The following is a 13,787-nucleotide window of genomic DNA, read 5'->3' as shown; positions in this document are numbered from 1 at the left end:
TCCTCCACTCTGTTTCAGGAGCGCCTGCAGTCGTGGGAGATGGCCTAAGAGATTTCCCACTGGTTGACCTGCCATTGCGTTCAAAAAGAGTCGGAGTGTAACGGCATTTGCTCCTCCGTATACCTCCACGCAGGCATCTATAGCTTCCAGAGGCGTTGGAATTGCCCCGGGGCCTGATAGAGAGAGAGTTAAATTCTTCATCTGGGAGCGTTGGGTACCTCCCTCCTCCCATTGCCCCCTCCCCGTGACAAGGAGGCAGGGCCATTGGGAACGACGTCACCTCAGGGGGCGGAGTCGCTAGGCGGATCTCTGCCAGGTCTTCTGTAACTCCGCCCTTCCCTTGCGGGTTTCCCGGATAGCTCGCGCTTCTTTCGGTGCCATTTTTTGCTAGCAGCATCATGCAGCTGGTGTTGTTGATAAGCGTCGCTCCGGAGCTCTTTGCTGTCCGCTCCAGCAACTCCTTACCCGCCGTATGCATCTGTGCCTCTAAATTTGCGTATTCCCTTAGTAGACCCGCTACTGTACGGAACAGCACATTCATCATCTTTCCCTTCTTCCATTTAGTCAGAACCCCCTTCGGCTTATGACAGCCCTTAGTTTCCAGATCCTCCCGGAGCTGAACGAGGAGCTCATAGCCCCACAACTCAGGCACCAAATCCGGACGGTTGAACCAGTCCGTGGGGGTGGGTTCCCCTCCTTCCCTTAAGTATCGAATGCATTGAGCGAACTCCTGAGCGGGGGTCAGCTTTTCTGCCTTCCACGCCTTCACCCCGGCTAGGGATATGGTTGATGTTTCATGCGGGGGTCGATAATATACCCGGTCACTCCCCATTATGCATCCGAACTCCCCAAGGGATAGCTTAGTTCTCCATTCTTTCACTACTGCTTCTTCTCCCTTTACGGAGAAGTAGCCATCAATATTTCTTTCATCCCCTTCTACCGCCTGATGGTAAGCGATATGCGCCCATAGATCGTTTGCATTCTCTACGCGGCGGGTCCCGGTGCGCCAGGGGCAGCACCCAATCAGGTTCATCTCCATCACCGTGCCCTTAGATCCCATCCTCGTCACCATGTCTCGGACGGCCAGAGCCGACTCGAGGTGATTTAACAATTACTCATTCATTGGGCGGGCTGGTGAATAGAGAGGCGGACAAGGCTTAATTGGTTGCAAAACTTTACTTACGCCGCTTGTAGCCGCGACGCTGACGTTCCAGTCGTATGAACAACTATGTTAGTTGTTCCAGCTGGCAAGGCTCAGGCTAGCTCATCCGTCCACAAATCAAGCCGGCGGGGCAAGGGTACGTCGGGGATTGCGCTCGGCGACGGGCAGAAGAATCGATAGGTGATCAATCTATCGATCAGCTCAGCCGCAAGTCAGATCTCTTTTAGAGGCACTCTGCAGCGTGCTCAAAGTTCTCCGACTTGGGCGGAAGTCGCACAAAATTTTAAACGGCCAGCAAGCCAATTACCAGCTGCCACGTAGGAATAATTTAGAACCAGCCAATAGCGGGACACAAATTTGCTTTCGAATGGCGGGAACTCTCTTGCACCAGGGTTTTCTGCTGCAACAGAAAACCTTTTACTTTGCAAGAGGCTCTCATGTGGCAGGAAAATTCCATCGTGCCGAGACACCAAAATCACTGGGTTGTGACATCACCCACCCTGTAGCTATAACCTGCCTACTTCCTTCACAAATGTATTATCTTGCATTTAACTATATTAAAATGCATTTTACTGGATCATGACCAGTTAAGCAGTTAATTCAGATCACTCCAACATTCACAACTTGCCAATCTCCGTCTCAATTGCACCTTACATCCAAAAGAGTTTATCATCTTGATAGCTGATAAAAATACTATATGGTGTGGAACAAAACCAAGGTATTGGAGAATACCATTAAAAATGTGGCCCTAGTCATCAGCAGCTCTCCATTTATAAACAGATTTTGAGTTCAGCTGGTAAGCTGATTTGAGTCCATCTAATACAGTGGTTCTCAACATTTTTGGACTCAAGTAATTTCTTGGAAAATGTCATTTCTTTGCTTTTGCTCATTTTTTGACTATGGAAACATAAATAGAGCAATTCTTCTGTTGCAAAGAGCTCAGAAAGACCACAATAGGCCACAATGTTTTTGACACTATGGATTCCTACTTGAAATCTCTGGGTTTATCTTGTGAATTATCTTGGATGCTGTTGAAAAAAAGTCACTGATCTAATATATATCCTGTTAATTTCCTTGAATGCAAGTGGCTTTTTTTTTTTTTAAATCAAAGCGTTATATAGCATCAAGTCCAATGTCTTAGAGCAGTGGTTTTCATACTGGGGTATTTGGTACTTTGCCAAGGGCTATCTACCTAAACATTAACAATATCAGTGGAGCTCCTGATTGTTCAATGCACGCCGAGTAATGGTGTTGCTGTGTGTTGATGTTGGTGTCAACAGAGATGTGTCAGGTCTAGAGTGTACGAACAGCAATATTTTGCAGGTAAAGGGGTATGCAGCCCAAAGAGCTGGAAAAAACACTGGTTGGGCCCAATCCAGACGGTAAATTCATCCTGCAGTTGGGACTGACTAATTTTATCATGGATCCCAAAAATCACATATCCTGCAATGTTATGTGAGCATGGCAGAACATGCTATTTTGGGTATCCATGAAAAAAACTGTAAGATTCCCAACTGTACATCTACCAGGGCATGCAGCTGGCAGCACCCATCCACCTGGGTGAGAGGAGCTGGGAGTCAGGGAGCTACCTGATACCCAGCTGCATGTGCACTAGTAAAAGTCCACAGTGGACAGCTGTGGACTGGGGAACTCTCCTGTCCACAACTGCCTGCACTGTACACCTTGAAATGGCACACAGACATCCCCAATGCAAAGCCCATGTGCTGCTGACAACACATATGCCAGTAACAGCATGGGAGAGCTCCGCCATAGCCAGCTGCCCATGGTCCAGTACACATCTCAGCAGCCCACAACCCTGCGCTGGGCTGTGGGCTGCTGAGAACGAGACTGCACAATGAAACTTTAAAACATGTCATGTGTTCAGAATTAAAAACATGATGCAAACCAGCCACAAAGATGTTCTACATCAAATGCAGAACAGCTTTATGGCTGTTTTGCTATTTTTATTGTGGGATAACTCACCTGAACATCTGGCAGATTAAAAAAAGTTGTGCGACTCTCGCTTTTAATCTGTAAGAAACGTTACATCTGGAGGAGTCCTTAGAGAAGTTCAAGTATGCCATAGCAACAAAACTACTTTTACCAGCCTGAACTGTAATCATGTTAAAATAAAGACAGAAGGTTTCTTTGACAAGCCCTATCTTTTATGAAACCATGATGACTGACATTAATTATGTTTTAGCCTCTAAACCTGTTACTGAAATAGCAAATAAACCATTCCATCATTTTCCCCAGGACAAACTTTGGGTAACCCATCTATATCGGCTAATGGTCCCTTTTATCCTTTCTAAACACTGGAACTTCATTGGCAGTACTCCAGTTCTTTAGAATTTACCTCATCTCCCAGATGTATATTGAATCAGTTGTAATGGCTTAGAAATCTCTTTAGCTTCTTTATTTAGGTTTTTACATGCATAATATCTGAGCCTATTAATTTAGATGTTTAATTTTTTGCAGATTCTGTCTTGTATCATCCTTAAAGGTAATGTCATATGCTCTCCACTCCATCTACATCAGCATATGCGATGGAATAGGTCTTCCTGCTTCATTGCAAATACTGAAAAGAAATAGTTAATGAACAATTTTTCTTCCTTCCATGCCACAAATTACAATTGTACCTTACAATCATCACCTGACCTCTCAGGACTTTTGTTTCTAGCATATTTATAAGAATTTTTTCAACTCACTACATGGGTCATTGATATTTTATTGATTCCGCTAGCATCTCTGAATAGTCACTTGTATTTTTTATGCTCAGTTCAATTTACTTCTCCTTTTCTTATCCTTTATATGTACATAAAGTAATACTTACACTACTTTACACAAAAATAGTGTAAGTAACCATTTAGAGATGCAGTGAAATCAATAAAATGCCAAAGACCCATGCAGCCAATTGCCACCTGCCCTCTTTCGGGCGCGTGCATAGTTGGCTCCCAGCGTTACAGACAATCAGATGGAAGTACTAAGCCTATTATTATATTAGAATATAAAAATAATGAGAACAGAAGTAAATTGAAGTGTGTGACCATTCAGAGATGCCAGTGGAATCAATAAAATTAATATGCTCACTTCCACATCTCCATTTCTTGCCCAGCCTAATTTTTCCTGTCAGCAGAATCCTGTTTTTGGACCATTCTGTAGAAACCACAGAAAAATAGGGCTATTAGGGACCTACAGAGGTCACTGAGGCCCCTGACGGGTTAATCACATCTTAAGTAATGGCCCAGCACACGTTCATTCAATTAGTGGCATGATAAAACAAGGAATAAGCCACAAAGTTATTGCACAAAATATGCAGATACCTTACTACTCACCAGTACAGGGGGAACTCGGGAACGTGATCCTGGGCTCCTCCTGCACTGGCAATACAGCACAATCAGGATCTAATCCCCGATCCCACAATCATGCTTCCTGCCATTCACATATGGCACGGCAGGAAGCACAACTGCAGGGAGCATGCATCAGATCCCATCATACCTTTCATTTAATGTCTGTCAGCAGCCCCAGCCCAAGACCCTGATCACGGCAGGATCATCACTATCTAATCCATTTTACACAAATGTTTGTCAAACCTATTTTCAGAACTGCCTGGCAAGGATAACCTTGAACAATTCCAAAGGTTTGTTTGGGTGGTTGTTTTTTTTGTTTTTTTTTTAATTTACACCTTAAATTTAAACCTCACTGTCTGTTATGCCAGCTTTGGAAAGGCAGCCTCTTTTAAAAGCTCCAAAATGTTTGTTACTAGTCAGTGCTATGCTCTGTTTGCATAAGCTAAACTAACCACATGGTGATCACTGATGCCTAGGCAACTGTTAACTGTTAAGTCAGTGATTAACTCTTTGTCAGGAGAAGCTCCAACAGTTTTGGAGCACGGAGCTTTCAGAGTTGAAAAGTCAATTATATGCAGGAACTCCAAGGAAGTCCTGGCCACAATAGATAGCAAATAAAATTCTTCCTGGTTGAGGGCAGCTATAAAATAGTTTTTCTCCAAACATTTCTCCAAATTGTATTTAAGAAGCAACTTGTCCTATTTTATAGTTAAATTAGGCAGCCCACAACAGACGCCTACATGCATCCAATCTTTAGTTATTAGTCATGATTTTAATCCTTAGCCAGTTGAGGTCCAAGAATGCTGAATATTCTGTTACTTCCTGGCCATTCATATGGCCTTTTACTCAAGCTTCATGATACTTCTGTACCTGGACCTAAAGAAGTGACATTTGAGGTGACAGGCAAAGCCGGACACAGGCATGGGCAAATCAGGTGGCTGCCCAGGGCCCGGACAGAAAGGGGGCCCAGAAATAAAACAAAATGCAGCCAAAAAATCATTCTCTCTGGCGAAGGGGGGCCTAATACTAAAAGTTTGCCTGGAGCTGCCACGAGTCTAGGTACGTCCCTGGTGACAGGATGCAAGTTTCAAAAGTTTCAAGGAATTTTCTCTGCATTAAGAGGCACAACCCTACTGAATCTAAAAATCAGAGCAAGCCGAAAAGGACAAAAGGGGCATAATACAGAATTCCTAACATTTAGTCAGCAAAGCAGCCAGTTTCAACCACCAATGGCAGCTGTAAACACATCCCAGTAGAACAGCAGCTATTTACAAGGTGCACATATGCAAAGAAGCTGGACTTTGAGGAAGAGGTAAATAAAAAATAAAAGCAAAACACTCCATTCTAGGTTGATAAATATATCAGCCCCCATCACACTGGCCAGTAGTTGAAAGACATTTTATTAACCTGATTTCCTACCACCACCTTTGGACTTCTGTGCCATTTGAAGGCATAAGTGTGTTTGTGATGGGTAAGTTTCTTTGGTTCCCCTCACTCCCCACCCCACAATACAATGAAAAAAGGCCTATCAGAAAAATGTAGTAGGTATTAGAAATATACAAATAATCCACTTCTGCTGACAGATTTACAGATACATGTTTAGCAAGTCAGATAAGAATACTCCAGCCTTACACTTTATGTTCTCTTACATGAGAAGTCAGAGCTCCTGCTGCCTTAAACCTCAGTAAGGCACATTACAAATTTGATATGCTCAAAAACAAATCACTCAGCCAGCACTGACGACGCAAAAAAATGACAGCAGTTGGAAGAGTAAAACTAGATGGTAAATACCCTGCTAGCATACAAATTTTTTTGCAGAGTGCCCCAATCTGTTAAATCACAAAGCAGTGCATTTCCCAAGCAATTTCAGTGCAAGAAAATCAAACATGCACTTTAAGTTGAGACGACTCAACTCTCTAATTACAGACGTTCAATATCCTTCACAACAGAATTCTCACCTGGGTAAAAAAACCTCCCCCAAATACATGAACCAAGTTCGGTAGAACCCAGATAATAAGCAGGGTGAGAGGTTCCTTACCCCTCACATCGGACAGGTTGTGAGGTAATCAGGGCTATACAGAAAAACTGCACAGGATCGCTTTGGTGCTCCAGCTAATTATTGCAGCTTTTATTTTGAGGAGCGTCACTTCTTTGCCTGGCTGCAAGGGATGGCTGAAGAGCTGCAGCTGATTGGTGCCCTTTGAAGTAACAGTCATAGCAAAGAGCCAAGTGGCTCACCCTTAATTTGGCAACCCGAATTAAGTGGGTTGTGAACCACCCAGATGGATTCAAATTCTATCAGAACTTGTATAGAAACTTTTAAAAGGGAGAAGCTAGTCTGTAAGGGGTGTCTTTTCCTGGAGAATCTTTTTCCCCCAAATACTTGCCATTTAGTGATATATGACTTTTGAAGTAGTCTAAAGTAGCTACTTCACATCTAACTTTGCAAGATACAGAAAAAAATGCCTATGCCTTTGTTACTAATGATTAGCCATATCTAAAAGATAAGAAGGGGAAAATCTTCTTCGCTAAGGGCAGGGACACCCTCCACAGTTTCTTCCCAATTTAAATAACTACCTTCCTCTTGAGAACTGAGACAACTTATTCCACATCAACAGCAGTGTTACTCTTCCCCATATTTGCATCAGGAGAACTTTACTTTACTGTTCTACTGTAATATTTGGGTTTGGCTTTCCATAGATACTTCTAGTTCAGCCATCTTAATATAGGACTACAGGGTAATGGTACATCATTGCTGGTATCCCATTGCTCCACAACAGCAAGACAGATATCTCTATCTAAAAGCACATGGGCTGTATAGATGTGATACCAATATTTGCTAACTCTTTACTGATGTGAAGTTGTACAGCAGTTTCTGAAAAGCATGCCATAACCCAGACTTGCAGTCACGATTCTCTCCCAGCAGTCCTCTCAATTATTTATTCACTTGAAAAAGTTATTGATAATATTTCTATCTTAGGACAGGAACTCTTAGATCTCCATTTCTATAAAAGCAGTAAAGATTAAACCTCTTTGGTGTGAGCAGCTGCAGGAGGGTGGGACTTTAGTTAAATAATTTATTCTAGATGGTTCACTGGCTTATCAGTATCTTTTTAATCTTTGCTCACAAACGCAGACTGAAAAATTACTTCTTTATTCCCTTCAGAAGTCAATTTCTATTTTAAAGATGGGGGGTAGTTTCAGGTGTCAATCAGTGAACAAAGATTGTTTAGTTCATCAGGATAATGTTATCTGTGAATAATCAATGGAGAAATAATGTAACTCTCAGATACAATACAGAACTGAATCTCTAGAACTGTATGGTAAATGAATGTTAAAAATGAAGTATTTGAGTTATCAGCACAGTCAATATATGCACAAATTCAAAGAAAACTAAAGCTGTTGCCGTTATAGGAAAAGACAACCCCATGCTTCACATTTCTTCCTGGTAAGAAAAGCTTATTGTCAGAATAACTAAAAAATGACCTGGAAAAGCATACTGAAAACCCAGTGAAGAGATGGAATCAGTCATAAACCCATTTCTAGTTCCACATATAATGAAATCCCCCAAATAAGGTGGCAAATACTTCTTACAAGGTCTGAACATCTGCAACTGACACGTCCAATACTCTATTATCATGTGATAGATGCTAGTTAGATCCAGCCTAACAAATGCTCCCTCTAAGTGCAGATGCTGAGAAAATGACAAAATTAATAGCCACTTAAAGAACAAGATACTATGTAGAAGGTTCAAAACATAACAGATAATGAACTAGATTCTATCACCATTTAAGTTTTTTTTTTTTATAGGAGTGCACAAATATACATACTCTGGAGCAAACTTGTCCAGTCTCTTGAAGAGGTCATTTTTCACTTCCTGGTTCTCCACAATAGCTTCTATCACAAGATCAGTACTGTGTACAATGGCTACTGGATCTGTGCTCACTGTCAAGTTCTTTAAGGTACTCTCAATGAACTGAGTGGCAGCCTGAAAAATTACAAAGGTGTCACTAAATCATGTATATAATGCTTCATATATTTTGATCTGAAAGCTCCCATATTTCAAAAACGAAACAAAATTATTTATTTGAGCTTTGAACTTAAGTGATATGCTAGATACTGTATTCCAGGTCAGTTAAGCATGTAAAGTCTATGCAAATACTCTACTTCCACAGATACACTAAACTTCCCTGTTAAGTTAAATTTCAGAACCAAATAGAAAGAACCCTTAATTAATTCCTTTAAATTGACCATTTTCTTCCCAATCCAACTCCAACCTTCAAAATGAGAATTCCAAAGAACAATCCATTTCTCAGGTCAGTACTTTTCCAGGACGGTCTTGACCTACTCTCAGCAAAAATAGACTTCTCCTGTTGTAAGTACATAAAATGTTCTTCCTTGTATAAAGCAGCTTTATCTGGGTTCACAACTCATTGTTATCATTCACAGCACTTCATGGACACCTCAGAAAATTAAATGTCTTATAAGGAAAAGCCACTGTACTGGAGGTCTTCTGGGAATGAGGAAAAATTAATCTCTCCCTCTCTCATCTGACTGGCAAAGCTGTTAATCACTGACACACTTTATGAGGACAAAGATCAAATATAAAGGCAGGTTTTAAACAAGGGAGAATGGAGACCCAGTACAACTGAAGAGAGATCCTTATATGCTCCATTCTGAGATCGCACAGCTTGTCTATGGATGAAACTATACCAGGCTTGGGGTCAGAGGCAGAACCGCAGTCGCCTCCCCACAAGCACCCCACAGCTTCTGCCCCCCACCACTTACCATCAGTTACAGCTCGAGGCCCATTCCAGCCTGAGGCACAGAATACATGGTAGCTCTGGTCTGGGTCTGGCCATGTGCTCGTGGCTGCAACAGCAGCAGTTCCAACCCCAGGACACCAGAGCTGCTTCTACCACCATGGCGTGGAGGGGCAAGCAGGGGGACAGAGGCTGCAGGAAAGGCAGGCATGACGTGGGGGCATGTGGCAGGGGGGCAAATGAGGGGTAGGAGGGAGGAGACAGACAGTAGGGGTCAGGCTGCTTGACCTCTACCACCTGCTCTTTTGCCACTGCTTTCCCACTATAGTGGGGGGGGGGAATTTAAGACAATCCTTAAATAATTAGATTCTATACATGGAAAATTATTAGAAAATTGTAAGTTTTCCATGTATGGAATCTAGCTATTGGCAGGGTTTCTTAAATTTAAAAGTCGTCTTGGATTTGGGTAAATACAGTATTGTCAACCATTAAAACTACTAAAGCAGAATTTTTATCGAAGTCAATGAAGTTGGCTTAGTGGTTATAAATACTAAAATGTCACCTCAGGTTTGTCTGCAAACTTCTTCTTTGCTACTTTTTTCAAGCTCTCCTCAATTCCTTTCTTTGAATTTTTCAGAATTTCATCTGTCTGGTCCACTAAGACCACCGTGTGACCAGCTGCTGCAGCGACCTATAAAAAAAAAGTAGCCATCTAGATTATTAAAGTTAGCAAAGGTTAGCCTTGTAACACAGTACTTGTAAAAAAGGTATTTTATGAGACTACTAAAAGCAAAAATACAAAAAATGTGCTGGACCCACGCAGTATCAGTTCCTTGCTGCTTAACACTCAGGACTGGTGTCAGGAATAGAGGCCCCCAGCTACCTTGGGTTACCTGCCAGTGGCCTAACTACTTCCAGCTGGCCCTAGTTACCTACATGGGTTGGACTGCCTGCTTAGAAGGAGCAGCCCTTTCAGTGTACAGCAGGATACTCAACAGGACAGATACCCTTCTAGCCTTAGGCCTCTGATTCTTTGTTGTTAGTTTCCTAGTTCCTGCCTGTTGATTTTGCCATTTTCCAGTTCATGGTTCCTTTGGCTTTGAGCTAACTCCCGAATGTAAACACCAAAGGGTACAGTCTGCACAAGGAACCAAGGACATTTTATACAATCCTTCCCATGTGAGATCTTGGATCCCTGGCACCAAGTCCCTCGCCCACCACCATGCCTGTTTCTCCTGACAAGCAGCTGTTAACAGAAAACTAGACTTGCCAGTAGAAGGTAACAAAATTCACAAAGGACTTGGTTTTCTCTCTAGCTTCAATTACTTTATGTTTCAGATGTTCCCAAAGCTCCACATTAATGATCTTATTAAGCCAGGCCTTGAAGGTTTCTCTAAAAGTTCCAGTGCCAGGAAACTGAGAAGTTATAAATGAACTTCACAATCGAGTTGACAAAATGCATGTCTTCCTTCTGCAAGAGATTCCAGAAAAAGAGTGGAGAAAGCTGTACCTGTGAGGGAGCACTCTTATTAAAGGATAAAGTGGGGAACTGGTTATTAGGAGGCCAGAGGCCACATGGAGACACTTGCATCCCTGCTGCCAAGGCCAGGAGGATTCTGCAGCATGCCTCATTCACCACAGCTCAGGCTCCCAAACTACAGGGCTTACTGGGGGGGGTCCAGCAAGTCAGATGGAGGGGCTCCGTATCTTTGACACACACATCTTAAGAATCCTCTTTTTCAGGCAACGTGTGGGACCTCAACAGGAAAAACCAAAACTCCGTACTCCTCAGTAAAAACTACACACCAAAGCCCATCTAAATTTGAAACACAAATATACAGTAGGACACTGCTCGAATTAAAATGAGAAATCAATTCCATCTGAATATCTTTTACTTCGTGTTATGATTAGCAATTCCTCTGTCCCCCACTCTGCAATGATCTCCCTATTTCTATGCAAAGTCCTAGTTACTTCAGCGTACAACACAGAAGCTCATTCTCAGGTTCGGGCCCAATATTACCATAAAAGAAATAATTAAAGAAAATATACAGGGTTGTTTTTTTCAGTTTCTGTACTGTGCACAACACTACTTTGTATAGGCGGTCAGTTTCCTTTGCTTGTACATGTCACATGACTACAGGCAAGAATATTTTAAAAAACCTGAAAAATGTGACTGCCAACCCCTGTCCCCATCCCTCCCCTCCCCCCGAAAAAAGCAAAAACAAAAATAAAAACTGGAGGGAAAGTCAGCTTTAGTACCTGGGCAGTGGGCAGCATTCTTAGAAACAGACCAGATTGCAGATTTACTTTGTATTTTTAACTGAAGTTGATTTCAAATCAGATCTAATAAAAATATTACATTTGTACTCAAATGGGAAGAGTAGGGCACAAACAGAAGGAAGATGAGGAATGTAATAAGGGAAACATCAACACCAAGATAAGCACACTCGAACTTCTTTTCTTTCACATGGCTTCATTCAGAGTGAATTCCATATGGGCTTTAAACACAGCCAAATATTGGAGTACTTAGTACTTGTAAATCAAGAGACCCCTGTTACACTTGAGAAAAGAGTTTCAAAGATCTAAATATTTATGACATTGTCTGGTTAATTCTGCTCTTAGAGAACCTGAACTTCATGAATCTGTGTGAGAATCTGACATTGTCCATTTAATTCTGCACATTTCTATTATAATCTAAGGTAAAAACAAGATCTAAAAAAGAAAAAAAACCCAATAAAATGAACAGGAGGCAGAGGCCCTGAAGGCATGGTATCTCTGTGCTAGATACCATGTAAATAGATAACAAGAGGCTCCTGCCAAGATTATCCAAGAGATACATTAGAGTGAGAGGAGTACCAAGAGACCCAGTTACAGTAGAGGTGGAAGGAGCTATTAAACAAGCAAACACATGGCAGCTGAAAAATACGGTCAAAAATATCAAATATGTGCAGAGTGGAAAAACTGGCTTAGGAATCAATCCTGTAACACACTCAACTATCAACACCCTCAATGGGAACTGAAGATACTCAGGATCACCAGGTATTGCTCAGAGTCCCACAGGAATGAGCCCAAAGGGAGGCCCAGAGCTGCACAGAGAAGGTCCTTCACTTCAGAGAGACATCTAAGGGAATATTTTATATTGCAAGGCTGACCCTATTGAATTAATTTGCTGAGAGAAATGCAAAGGCACAAGCATTCCACCTCCTCTTCCCTGTCCCCACTGGAAGCTCAATCATGCCTTTGCATAAATAACTGGCATCCCGCATTAGTTCTGCTTTACGAATATTGTAGGCATACGTCTATCTGAGCACCAAAGGAAAATTCTGATAGACTTCTTAATGCCTTCAATCTAAGCATAACTCCTAGTGGTAGAAGGAAGGCAGGTATGCCTGTCTGCACTGTGATGGCAGGGGCCCAAACACAGATGCCGCATTCATGTGCTCCTATGTGCTTCAAACCAGAAAGAAGTGGGTAGGCCTACTCTGGGGTCATGCCTACTAGGCACACTCCTGGGCACTGAAGACTGAGGTTACAGTCACAATGGTAACAATGATTACAGGAGACATATTCCAGCAGATTTATTTCCAGGTGTAGAAGATGAAGCTGGAATAGGTAGGCAGGCTGAACCCAGAGGCATCTCTGCTAGGACACTGCTACTGTACCCCAATGCCTAGCTAGCCCTTTAGCTACACAACTTGCATCCACTCCCAAACTGCTACCCGTGAAGATACTGTAAGTGATTTATAGCTGGTCTGTGGTCACTCTCCCACATGAAAGACTTGATTGTAAGGGTGCATGGTGGCCCACGAGGAATTCGGAAAGCTGACAGCCATCCATTGGTCCCAGACGGTCGGCAGTCACTGGCCTATGTGGCAATGTCAGCTGGAGCCCAGGATGGCAAAGTAGAACAAATCAAAAGCCGAGCAACCTGCATCTGAGGGCAAGGCCGTGCTGCAAAAGGAAGAGCTGGTTTCACAGAATCACAGGGCCTTTTCACATGTGCCCCAGGAGTGTGGGGGATGCCTTAATGGGAGCAGCTCCAATTAAAGCACCCATGGCATCTCCTGTATCGGCTTATTCAACGGGCTTTAGTCCAGCGGCTGCCGCAGCGTGGGAATTACCACGCTCCAGTGAACTCGGTTTTGAACTGGCTCCGACGCACTGCAATTCCAGTGTCCAAGGGTTTGGACAGGGAGGATATCCAAGGGTTTGGAGCCACTGAATCCAGAGGCCCCTGGAGGTACCTTCCAGCCCCGTGACTCCTGTACTCGAGCAGCCTCTGGGTTTGCATACAGGAGATGACGGTCTGGAAGGCACCTTCAGATCCTCCATCCAAACCCTCCCAGAATCTAACCCTACCGAAGCTGCCTGTGTGTTCACTGCTTCAACTTCGAGGTGACTGGTGCAAACAGTGCTTGACATTATTTTCCAGTCCAGACCATCTCTCCTAGTGTCGGCCACCCCGTTTCAGATCCATGAAGGTACCAACCTCCTTCCAGAGGGGCTGCGAGG

The 13,787-nt window shown here is 42.9% G+C and overlaps 1 protein-coding gene across 1 annotated transcript in view; it reads right to left on the bottom strand.

Moving 5' to 3' along the window:
• The window catches only part of HADH (hydroxyacyl-CoA dehydrogenase), a 61,852-nt gene that overhangs the window by 26,763 nt on the left and 21,302 nt on the right, over nt 1-13,787 (bottom strand). The window contains exons 3-4 of the mRNA XM_025212776.1: nt 9,838-9,966; nt 8,343-8,500 (exon numbers count right to left, since the gene is read on the bottom strand). Of these exons, the coding sequence (XP_025068561.1) occupies nt 8,343-8,500; nt 9,838-9,966 (287 nt within the window). The remainder of the gene's footprint in view (nt 1-8,342; nt 8,501-9,837; nt 9,967-13,787) is intronic.

Source organism: Alligator sinensis, unplaced genomic scaffold (assembly GCF_000455745.1).
Source record: "Alligator sinensis unplaced genomic scaffold, ASM45574v1 scaffold66_1, whole genome shotgun sequence".
Taxonomy (NCBI): Eukaryota; Metazoa; Chordata; order Crocodylia; family Alligatoridae; genus Alligator; species Alligator sinensis.
The sequence above is the reverse complement of the archived record's forward strand: the minus strand, read 5'-3'. Positions and strand labels throughout refer to the sequence as shown.